General features: G+C 38.3%; 2 protein-coding genes across 3 annotated transcripts in view; one reads left to right on the top strand and one right to left on the bottom strand.

Annotated features, from left to right (window-relative positions):
• The window catches only part of LOC106091357 (uncharacterized), a 134,841-nt gene that overhangs the window by 116,681 nt on the left and 5,742 nt on the right, over window positions 1-12,418 (bottom strand). The window contains exon 3 of one of the 2 annotated variants that reach the window (XM_059368139.1): window positions 3,324-3,393. The exons of the other annotated variant lie outside the window; for it this stretch is intronic. Within the exon in view, the coding sequence (XP_059224122.1) occupies window positions 3,350-3,393 (44 nt within the window). The 3' untranslated portion in view covers window positions 3,324-3,349. Of the gene's footprint in view, window positions 1-3,323; window positions 3,394-12,418 lie in introns of those variants that run through there. 2 annotated transcript variants of the gene reach the window in all.
• On the top strand, window positions 2,014-10,827 carry LOC106091361 (CDP-diacylglycerol--inositol 3-phosphatidyltransferase). Its single transcript, XM_013257854.2, has 5 exons — window positions 2,014-2,185; window positions 2,572-2,706; window positions 9,309-9,462; window positions 9,539-9,699; window positions 9,911-10,827. The coding sequence occupies exons 1-5, from the start codon at window positions 2,134-2,136 to the stop codon at window positions 10,081-10,083; spliced, it is 675 nt and encodes a 224-aa protein (XP_013113308.1). The 5' UTR covers window positions 2,014-2,133; the 3' UTR covers window positions 10,084-10,827.

Below are 12,418 nucleotides of genomic sequence, written 5' to 3'. Positions count from 1 at the left end.
GCCTGGACACGGGAGTCGGCTTTGCGCACGCACTCGTGGTGAACGCTATCTAGTCTAGTGGTCAATGGCTCATTGGTTCCTGCAACGGAAGGACAAAGGCAGAACGCTGGCTTAGCTAATCATCGAGAAGTGATTCACTCACGGGGTGAACATGGGATTAGGTCGCCGGGACGCGGGAGTAGCCGTTGGGCACAAACGAGTGGTCAATAGCTCAATGGCTGCTATAACCGAGACGTGATTCATTGACGTCGTGAAAATTTGTCTTAAATTTTTATACACATTTGTTTGTGGGAAAGCCATTTACCAGAAGTCAAGATCTCTGGGGCCTAATCCTTGTATTCGCAATCGACTTATTACGATCGAGTTTCGCATTTTTTTGGATTATAGCTTCCGTTATCGAATAATTCTATTTGAAACTTCTTGATAGAGTACACAGTTGTACTGATTAGTTATCGATATCATGCGAAAACTGATAAAAAAAGTTCGAAAATAAAACAGCAATACGCATCTCCTTGTATCCAGCGCGACGTCAAGTCCTGATATTGCAATGACTATACAGGATTTTAATCCACCAGCCACTCCCTTGTCCTCCTCCGGTCGATAACGGGCCATAGCGCCTTCGCAGTCCGGCAACCATCTATCGTGTCCCACCTCACCACCGACGCCGCTATGGCCATCCTATCAGTATCTCGACAAATGGCACGAAGGCAAGACCGAAGTGGTCCGCCCGCAGCAGACGAACCCCTTCTTGCGCACTCGTCCGCCCTCTCATTTCCTGGAATCCCCTTATGCCCAGGAACCCATGTCAGCGTCACATCGTGGGCCGGAAGCCTATCCAGGGATTCCAAATAGTCCGCCAGGCCACGCCAAATTCTGAGTTTCGAGGGCGGTAAGCCCCTTGCCAGAATTTCTCTTTTGGCTACTGCAATGGCACAGACCTCTGCCTGAAAGATCGTACACTCGTCCGACAGTCTCAGAGACATACTGATATTGACCGCATCAGAGTAGATCCCAATCCAGTCCTTGACTCCATCTTGGAGCTAGCCTCAGTATAAGTAACGCCCTATTCCCCGAAATACTCTACCAAATAGTCTTTGCTCCCCAGCAACCCGTGCCGCTTTGCGCAGTCATTGTAGAAAAAATCTCGCACAGATGATTCTATAGCACGATCTGTGCGCTTCGGAAATCCATTGACAGCCAGCTCAAAGGCCGTCTCGTTCGCCTGGAGGCCAAGGATTTACCAGAGCCTGACAGCAATAAAACACCGCTCTTTCGTGTTTCTCTAGTTTGTCCGCGACTGCCGTTGCAGATACTCCATATGAAGCATTCCACTATCCGCAACCTGTGAACGCCTGGTAGCTCGCAGCTACGCTTCTCGTGATAGCAATTAACCCCACAGAGATCGGACCTCAATGTTCGGGCCTGTGTGGTGCTCACAGCTATCTCGTGGCGCGCTATGGCATTCTTGTATGAGGATGACGGTATCTATGTATTTAAAATTATAGCTTAAAAAAACAATTTTCTTAGGATTAAACTCAGTAATGGCTTTATTTTCACTTTAATATTGCAAAGGTTTTTTCAAACGATAAAAACATAACTATGCAAATTTTCAAACAAAATCCCTCATGTTAATTTGACAGATTTAATTGAAGTAGCCTCATCTGTGTATGCCGTATAGTAACGACACCGAGTACTTTCCACTCATAATTCGACATTAATCGGTAGACAATAACAATAAATACAAAAACTGCACTAAAGTCATATTGATCTATGTAGAAGATAAATCTTATTACAGTTTTTGCCAGACATCGAACCCCTTCAGGCCTTCATTGTCATAGGTGGACAGGCTAACAAGCTCTTGCTCTGCAGAAGTAATGATCGATATAACGAAAAAGTCGAATCTTCGATTAGCCACTAAAAGTCGACCTTGACTTTTCGATTTTTTACACAAAAAAATCGATTAGTCGACTTTTCGATCCCATATACTATTGTTGTCATATATATACTATACTATTTGTTGTCAATTATTAAAGAACTTAGAACTTGAAAAAACTTGGTACGGAAGGAAAGACGGTAGTGCGAATAGATTTTTGCAATAACAAACAAATAAGACATTAGACCGGCTAGTTGAAAATGCCCATGCCAGAGCACGATAACATTTTCCTCTTTATACCGAATTTGATCGGTGAGTAATTAAATTGAAGAAAAGAACAACAAATCGGATTCCAAAAACAAAAAGTATAAAACCTCAAAACAAGAACGACAATCGTGTCTTATTCAACTACAAATGTTCTGGGAAATTGATGGAATTCTAAAATAATAATTAAATTAATTCACTGTGGATTGGAGAGGAAATGGAAGCCGCAATTGCGTCTGTGGTGGTGGTGAGGGTGGATGTATTTCTGTACATAATCTATTGATTTTAGCTTTTGCGCCCCAGTGTCCAGACGGTTTGATTTTTGGAATCTTCGATGTTGTTGTTTTTGTGTATTACAGAGAATATCTTGTATATACACTGAGGTGGGCTTTTGGTGTTGTGTTTACATTTTTCCAATTTTCATACAATTCTAGGGTATGCTCGCATTTTCTTGGCTTTAATTGCATTTTGGTTTATGTCCACCAATTATGTTGTGGCAGGTTGGTGTTATGCAATAAGCGCCTTGCTGGATGCCGTGGATGGCCATGCTGCCAGAGCTTTTAATCAGAGTAAGTGATACCATGGTTATTGCCCTGTCGTTGGGAAATAACTACACAACTTCTTTGCCTTTCTTATAACCATCGCTTATCTATAACGTATTGGCTTCTTATGTGAAGATTAAGGTGGTGTTTAAAAAAAACATAATGATTATCATTGGTGTATTGGGGTCTTCAACGCGGGGGTATAGGATTTGTTTACGTGCTTGTTTTTCTTTTACTTAATGCCGCCGCCGCCGGCTGGTGATTGCTTTTTTCTTTGCTTGCTGTTGGCAAGCTATCTTTTGGGGGGCAATTATCGATTGTCGTTATAAATGTATCATTGAATTATAAAAAAAAGACTTCGCGTGTTGGTTTTCTATTCTTCAAGAACATGGTGTACCACTAGCCATAGGATATGTCAAATTCGATTAGGGTTTTAAATCTATACTAAATAGAATCATTTTTGCTTCACAAACATGTTTTTATTATAATCAACAGCAATGATTTTATCAAACCTTTTGAGTAATAGACATAAGCCTGATAAAAATTGGTCCTCGATAAGATTTACTGTTGTTAAAAAAATAAGCAAATACCCAATATGTCATCAATTTAATTACGGTCTGCAAACAAGCGAACATAAAAATTCTGTGATATGAGACTTACCCAATTTTTATCATTTATGGTCAGATATAACAAAATATTTGATTGTACAGTTACCTGAAAAACAAGAAACCGTTAATATATGAGAAAAAAGATAATTTAGATTAAATTGAAGTAAAATTAAAAAATTTCTTCACTTAATAGTTATATCAAACTCGAGTTAATTGTAGAAACTGGTTTCAGTTTAATTGATTGGCTGGCCATTACCTAATGGGAGACCGTTGTTGCCATTTAATGAACAAACAAACAAATAACGGTCCACCAAGTTTTCTTTTACAGAATGGCATTGAATGTGCCCTACTCCTATCATAACTATAGGAGTTATGATAGGAATAGGAGTAGGGATGTATGGTATGACATGGGACTCTGGACAACTGTGTCTTTCGCAGGATAGTCGATAATTTTCAGGGTAACGAGGCGGTACCCGAGAGGCGCTGAATGCCACGCTCGATTTAGACTAAAGAAGTCGAAACCTCAAACTTATTAAATGCTTTTGTTCCGCTGTGAAAAGTGATGCGGAGTTGTGGCATATACGCGTGGCGACTTAGGAGGCCCCGAGAGAGACCCTGAATGCCATTCACGATCATGGGTCTTTGTACCTGTTGTTGTTGTAGCTGTGTATTGTACACTGAGGCGGCAGCCCTTGCCGATGAAGTACTTAATCGGGTCAATTCGATACGTACAACCGGCTGCCTTGGGATTGTGGTCTTTGCACCTGTATGTTGAGTGTGTGGCAACGAAGATCGCTTTTAGACAGAGGGAGTCAGGAAACTCAAACATTGGGAAATATTCTATACTGTTGGGAAATGGCGAAATGGGAATGAAAATTCTTTATACACGAATTAACCTTAATAAGATAAGGGCACGAAAGCAGCGGTCTTTATTGAGTTCCATGGAATTAGGGATCCAAAAAGGCTTCTGAACGAGGTAAGAGTCGTTCAGGGTGTAATTTGCCCGTCTTCAAGGCACTTGAGACGATGTGGATGCGGGAACGGCAGTCGAAACGGGACTGTCATAATATACGTGTGCAGTACAACGGTGCTGAAGGCTTCGGCTTAGAAGCATGCGATGTCGAGACTGATTAGACAATGCAAGAAGCTTCTTCGAACCATAAGAAAGCCATTCAGGCCGTGCTTGTGTATATGTATCCACCGCCCAAAAGCCGCAAGGTGGATCTTCATGATCTTGAGCGCGAGGTTCAGCGCTACAATAGTGCACGTCAAGCGGGCCTGGACAACATTCTTGCAGACATGGTAGCAGATGTGGTAAAAAGCTGCCGGGTGAATGTTATCCTTAGAGAACGACCGCCACCGCCAACTCCAAGAAATTGAACTTCATCGGTACACCAGCGTAGTTCTGTATAGGGTGTACACCCGATTTATCGTTATTCGATTATTCGTGACCTTTTAACCCTCCGACGGTTAAGTTATCAGTTGGCGTTGACGAAGTACAAGGTCCTTGGACAGGGACCATGCACGAGTACTTTTTGTATGGAATTTTTTATGAGAACGATTTTTTAGACATCAATGAAAAAGGGACCTTCAAAAAGGTACCCCGGACTGCACTCATTGATATGTGAGAAGTTTGCCCCTGTTCCTGGGTGAAAATAACTTTCTCTAGTCTAAAAATATCAAATAAATTTGATCCCTTTGCCCTATTTACAATTTAAATCGACATACATATATTATTGGGTTGCCCAAAAAGTAATTGCTTGGATTTTTTTAAAAGAAAGTAAATGCATTTTTAATAAAACTTAGAATGAACTTTAATCAAATATACTTTTTTACACTTTTTTCTAAAGCAAGCTAAAAGTAACAACTGATAACTGACAGAAGAAAGAATGCAATTACAGAGTCACAAGCTGTAAAAAAATTTGTCAACTATATGAAAATCCGCAATTACTTTTTGGGCAACCCAATAGAAATATTTGAAGAAAAAGATCTCAGTTCAAACTCCTATGTTCAAAGCCACCGGGAATGTGAGCATTGTCAGCTGTTAAAGTACTGACGGCATTCCACAATCCAGTAAAGATATCTTACGGAATTGTTTATAAAATCAGGGCCCTTTCGAAACTGCATCAGTTAACACACGTATATAGGTATATTAGACAAATTACTCAATCAAATTGTCAGGCATACTCAACGTCATCAATCCGATTTCACCTGCATATTTCTTTAGATTTTTACAACACCACCTCATTGTTGGGTCATTTTAGCATGTTAAAATTCACCTGACTATGTAAAAAACAGCGCTAACCCATAGTAATTAGCCTGCCAATTACTATTGCATGTGTGTATAATATCAACGACATGGTGGATATATTTTCGTGCACCGTATGCTACAAATGACGATGCAAATATAGACAATACATTAAATTGAAAAAGAAATTCGTACTAAGCGTGATGTCAGTTTCAATTTTGTGTAGACATTTTCACATTGACGTCATTTTCTTGAAAAAATTTTATATGTATGTTCGCTATACTACGAATTGCTGCTTGGCTCATCACTCTTTTCTTTTGTTTACTTGTTGTGTTTTTTTTTTTCTTTGTTATTCTTATATTTTCGATCAACAAGTGAATTTTCTGCATTGTTTTGGTTTTCTGATAAATACAATTCTTTATATTACCCATATTTGTCTACATACATATTGACATACATATGTGTAACGTATGAGCACCCGCATGTATTAAATGCTGTCATTATATCTTTATGTGTGTCTCTTTGCGATAAAAGCTAAAATGCAAATGAATGATGTGTTTGTTTGTTTGTTACAAGTGCATGACAATCAATGATGATGGTACTTATTTGTCCCTATTAGTATTGGTATGTAATTAACAAGTATTACATCAGATATACAGTGGATATCGTTATGAAAAATAACATGTCTTTTGAAAGGCAATCTATAGAACTAACCATTTCTATAGAAATAAAATTATGACAAAATTTTCTATAGAAATAAAATTTTGACAAAATTTTCTATAGAAATAAAATTTTGACAAAATTTTCTATAGAAATAAAATTTTAACAAATTTTTCTATAAAATTTTAACAAAATTTTCTATAGAAATAAAATTTTGACAAAATTTTCAAAACTTTCCAACAGATGAACAAAATCATGTGTAGTACGGAAGAAGTGTAATTTGTCACAGATAGAATGTCTGTCATTACACAAAAATACATGCATTGGAAAAAGTACAGCTAATAAGCAGAGTTGTCGAGCTTGGTTAATGTGGTAGTTGTATCATAGATGTGTTTTCGCTATAGCCATCACACCTTATATGGTTGAAAAGTCTTCTAACCAAAGTCGAAACGCGTCCCATAGTGGTTGGTGTGTGTTGCTATCTTTGGCTTTCCATTTCCATTTGCATCTCCGATCATTAAGCTCGTCTCGAAAGAGAAACAAACAAAAATTTTTTATAGAAATAAAATGCTACTTCTAGCTACAGCTACTTCCTATTGATGTAGAAAGTTAAAAATTGCAAATGGGTTATATCGGTTTAGATGTGGATATAGTCCACATATAAACCGATCCCCGCATTTTACTTCTTGAGCCGCTAGTAGCCTCAATTTCTGTCCGTTTCGTTTTAAAACCTGATGTAGCTCCCATATGAGCTGATCTCCTGATTTGAAATCTTAAGCCGACCGAAGCCACAATATTTGCCCGATTTGGCTGCAATTTTGCATGTTGTGTTCTCTCACGACCATCCCAAGTACGGTCTAAATCGGTCTGTAAACCGGTAACCGATGTCCAGATTAGTCTTCTACAGCCCCTAAAGCTTCAATGGATGCTTGATTTGGTACGTAAATTACACAATGTCGTTTAACTAAGTTCATTTGTTGTACCCACATATGTACCCTAGTCAGAATGAGGTCCAAGTAGCAGTGACCCCACTAAAGAACAACAAGGCAGCAGGAGCCAACGGGTTACCCGTTGAACTATTAAAGACCGGAGAGGACACGCTGACAATGTGTGTGTATCGACTTATCTGCGCAATCTGGCTAGAGGAACGCATATCCGATGATTGCAACCTCAGCGTACTATGTGCCGTTCACAAGAAAGGAGACAAGACGGAATGTGCAAACTACAGAGGAATAAGTCTCCTCCTAATTGTTTACAAGATACTGTCGAGCGTACTGTGTAAAAGATTAAAACCTAAAGGCAATGAGATAATTGGGCCCTATCAATGCTGCTTTAGACTTGGTAAATCCACCCTGGAACAGATATTCACACTGGGCCAAATCCTGGAAAAGACCCGAGAAGAACAAATCAACACCTACCATCTCTTTGTTGTTCGATACTGAGTCTGAGTTTGTTATCCCTGCAAAATTAATTAGACTCTGCAGGATGACACTTGCTGATACGCGTTCCTCATTAATAGGAAAGAATCTCTCCGAACCATTCAGACAAGGAGACAGAATATCGTGTGATCTCTTTAATATCCTACTGGAGAAGAGATGCATATAAATATGGCACACATGCTACATGCCTATGCCGACGACATCGACATCATAGGTCGGTCACCAGAAATAGTAACTGCAGCCTTTGAAAGAATCGAAAGAGAGTCAGTGAAAATGGGTCGGCAGTAAATGGAGATAAGACGAAATGGATGGTTTCAACTCCCAAAACGCCTTGTACAACCGAGCAGATAAAAAAAATGGAAAAAGTTGGGAACCACAACTTTCTGGCAGTAAATGGAGGTAAGAAAAAGGCAGTGAGGCAGTGCTTGGTGTATTTGAGAGAAAGATTCTTCGTAAAATATATGGACCAGTTTGCGTTAATGGAAAATATAGGCGACGTAAGAACCACGAGCTGTATGGCGACGATAGCATAGTTACACGCATGCGTTGGCTAAGTCATGTTGTCAGAATTGATGAAGAGGCTCCAGCAAAGAAGTCTGTTGAAGGCAAACCGGAAAGACCAAAGCCTGATGGAAAGATCAAGTGGTGGGAGACACCTCGAAACTATGTGTCAGAGATTTGAGAATGAGCGCAGTTGATCGAGGCGCTTGGAACGCTATTCTAGGTTCGGCTAGACTAACAAATTTTCTGTCATAGCCAATTAAAGTAAGTCGTAGCGGGTGTGGTCCTCATCGCTCCCCAAGACAACATGTTCTCTGAACCTGTTGTATGTGTTTTGTTGAGAAAACGTGGTGCGTCAAATTGGCAAATCTACGTCTTCCTCGTGAACAAATGAAAATGAAATGTTGCCAGCATTAGGAGGGGAAAACCACCGCTAAATTCTCGCCAGGATTCGAAGCCAGGCGTTCAGCGTCATAGGCGGACATGCTAACCTCTGCGCTACGGTGGCCTCCACACAAGACGGTTTATTGGTATCTAAATACGAAGGAACTTACTACACTCTGAGTGTTCTTTATGTCATCATTACATTCGAAAAGCGGAATTTAAATATTTTTGGCGCATATATATCAAAATCTCAATACCACTCTAAAACATTTTGACTAGGTCCCTCAGGAGCTCATCGTGCGTTAACGCAATTAAAATTGGAAAAGCGGGCCCAACCGGGCTTTAAACGATTCTGATCTTTAACTTATGGAATACGTGAAGTTTTACCATTCTATGCTTTCGGATGCTACAGCCGAGACTGTACACTCGATACCGCTAATTGTCCGCGGCTCCAAATGCACTTAGTCCTACAGAACATTCCCCTAACCGCAACCTGTGGATTCTCAAGTTTATTTGTGTAAATTCATAACAGAATCCATGATGCTGTGTTACCAAAATTCGGCCCGGCCAATCTTGGCACGTTCTTACTTGTTTTATTTATTTATGTTTTGTTTAATAATTGCCACATTCATCACACATTGATCATTTCTTTATAAATAGCTAAACAACAACGTTTTATATATTCGACAAATGATTTTTTCCATTCTTTGGCAATTTATCATCATTTTGTATGTATATATCCAGAAAATTTGTTTATTAAACTATTATTTTGATTTCGATTACTTTCAGGCACTCGTTTTGGTGCCATGTTGGATCAGCTAACGGATAGATGTGGTACCATGGGCTTGCTGGTTACACTCAGCTATTTCTATCCCCAATACATGTTTTGGTTCCAGCTGTCTATGGCCATTGATGTTGCCTGTCATTGGTTATACATGCAAACGTAAGTTGTAGTTGTTTTGTTAAATACATGTATAAAAATAAATGATTTCAATGGTTTTTGTACTTCTTTGCTATAGGAGCGTTGTTGTGGGCAAAACATCTCACAAAGCCACCGATCTCAGTGAAAATATTGTTATGCGTATTTATTACCAAAAAGATGTATTGACCTTCATGTGTTGTGTCAATGAAGCATTTTATATCAGTCTCTATCTGTTGCATTTTACCACTGGACCTGTGTGTAAGTTTTACATTTCAAACAGTGGTGGGTACACTGCCAACACGTGCACAATGTTTCCCAATCCATAGGCTAATGTTCTTATGTTGCACGTACACAATAATGCGCAATAGTGTGAGTGTGTGTGTTGCCCACCACTGATTTAAATCCATAGTAGCCGTCTATTGTATAAGAAAATGTTGTAATTTTTCTTGTGTCCGCCTTCTATTTATAGTTTTCGGCTTATCCCTATTCAAAGCTGTTGCCGTTCTCACCGCGCCCTTGGCAGTGTTAAAATCTTTGATTAGCTGCATGCATGCCTATGTGGCCAGTGTGGATCTGGCCAATGTTGACAAACGAGAACGTTTGGAGAAACGTGCCAAAGAAGCTAGCAAACGTTCGGAGTAAATGCCAAATGTATTGCGGATTTCCTTATTAGGTTTTAAGTCGCAAGTCCAAACATATGTGTATGGCTTCCATGTCAATGCCATGCCTATGTGTTTTTGTTGTAGCAAACAACAAAATGTATCAACAAAAGATTCCACTTTATTTATTTTGTAATTACTACTCAGCAAAGAAACTATATGATTTTATATATGTGTGTTATTAGTTTTCTTCTTTATATACACATAGCATGTATATTTGTCGTTCAACTAATCGTTGCACGTTCACACATAATTTATTAAAAAAGAAAATACTGAAAATGTTTCGAGAGAAAAAAAGGAAGGTCCATTTTTTTTTGTTTGTAGCTTCTAAGTTATTCATTACGCTATAAGGTATTGATTATTTATTAAAATTTTAAATTAATTTTTACTTAATTTTTAAGTAGCTAAACAAATTTTGTTTACTATTTATATACCAAAACATTTGTTCTTTTCCTGAGAATTTTCTTTTAATACAAAACCCCCTATTTTCATCGACTTTAATTGTAGTTTTTCTTTTGCTTTGTTGTTGAAATTTTTATTAAAACCAACCTGATGATTGAGAGAATTTGAATTATTGTGTAAATGTCAATGATTGTTTTTTTCATAAAACAAATATTTTGAGAATATTGAACAAAAATAAAAAATTTAAGCATTTTATTAAGGCAAGAACAAAATAGGTTATGTACCGAAGAAAGTTATATATATGTATAAATGTCTACCAAACTTACAGTAGTTGTTTTATTTTTGTATGGTATGTAGGGGAGAAAAAAATTCTGTTTAACAGAAAGAAAAGCGAAATGGAAAGAGGTGAATGTGAGCGAATCGAATTCTATCAAAGAACTAACCATCAAAACGATAGCTTTGCTACAGACATCCTCTTGGAGGGACAAAGAAGGAAATATGGCAACAGATATAACGCCTATTCAGTATGAGATAGCAATAACCGGGTCGAAGAATAATAAGGCAACAGTTGCCGGCTGGACTAGTTATTTCAGGCTATTGAGGAGTATGCATCAGCTTGTATTGTATATGCGATATGGCTAGAAGAAAGAAAGAAAGAACATCAAATCGACAAACGTATCCTGCTACATAAACAAAGAAGGAAATTTGGTAACAGATACAGTTTATGTGTAGAAAACCTTTTTCCAGCTGCTGGCATCGGATGGCGGTAGCAACGAGCGATTTATTGAGCATCCCGAGAGCGTAGTCACTCTAGAAGGAGAGCTATTCGTCGTATCGGTGGTCTCCTGCCCGATGTAGGGCGTACACTCGATTAATCGTTATTTGATTAATCTCGGCCTTTCATATAATCGAACAATTGAAAACGACACATTTTCAAATAAACAAATAATTGAATAATTTAGGATGGTTAATCGATTAATCGTTTAGAAGTTAAAAACGCTTATAAATATAGGAATTATGTCAAAATTTCTTTCGACCGTGATGTGAATTTTTTACTTTGGTTCAAAAAGAAGATCAAATAAACCCGATCTATTTGGCCTACTTACAACTCAAATCGAAATATTTGTAGGTTAAAAGTACGTTTACATTAGACACTAAATTCGGATTTATGGTCTTTTCGAAATTTAAGTGCTAAATCATTTGTTTTTTTGACAAGTTTTACCATAAATAAATAAATCTGATTTTGGTGGATTTACATATTATTAAATCTCAAATAAAACCGCTTACATGGCCGAATAATCGATAAAAGTATCAAAATATACAACTGTTGTCAAGAATTGCGCAGGGATCTGTGTGATATGCACATTCATGTATGCGTATCTACGCTTGTGTATGCCACTTAAATCCCCATAAACGTACGGATTTTGGGTTTGGTTAAATCCAGGTCATAAAAATTTATATGTAAATAGGCTATAAGATCTCAAAATATGTTCTATTTTCTTTTGTTAGACATATTTTTCAATTAATCGGTTAATCGATAGATCGGCAAACTCGTTCGTTCTTGCTCGGTTAATCGTTGAACCTAAATTTTCAATTAAACGATTAATTGAATAATCTAAAACTACACCCTAGTCTGATGGACAGCCATCACAAATTATAGTTGGTCTCCAAAGGAATCTGAAGAATCTGAATCTATTTGGAGTCGAGTACCTTACAACTGTCCACTCTTATAGTACCCGATGTCTGGAAGATGGGCAGAGTGATCCCGCTACTGGATTTAGTCGAAACACTTGAGAGTGCAACAGGGAGTTTCCCCAAAGCGGGGTTATATCTCCGACATTGTTTAACCTCTACCTATCCTCCATTCCACCTCCTCCAGACGGCATAGAGATCGTATCATATGCGCCCGATTGTAC

This window comes from Stomoxys calcitrans, chromosome 4 (genome assembly GCF_963082655.1).
Source record: "Stomoxys calcitrans chromosome 4, idStoCalc2.1, whole genome shotgun sequence".
In the NCBI taxonomy this organism is placed as follows: Eukaryota; Metazoa; Arthropoda; class Insecta; order Diptera; family Muscidae; genus Stomoxys; species Stomoxys calcitrans.
The sequence above is the reverse complement of the archived record's forward strand: the minus strand, read 5'-3'. Positions and strand labels throughout refer to the sequence as shown.

Coding starts and splice junctions, on each gene's coding strand:
- LOC106091361 (XM_013257854.2), top strand. CDS start 2,134: ATGCCCATGCCAGAGCACGATAACATTTTCCTCTTTATACCGAATTTG. Junction 2,186..2,571: donor CTTTATACCGAATTTGATCG/GTGAGTAATTAA, acceptor ATACAATTCTAG/GGTATGCTCGCATTTTCTTG. Junction 2,707..9,308: donor TGCCAGAGCTTTTAATCAGA/GTAAGTGATACC, acceptor GATTACTTTCAG/GCACTCGTTTTGGTGCCATG.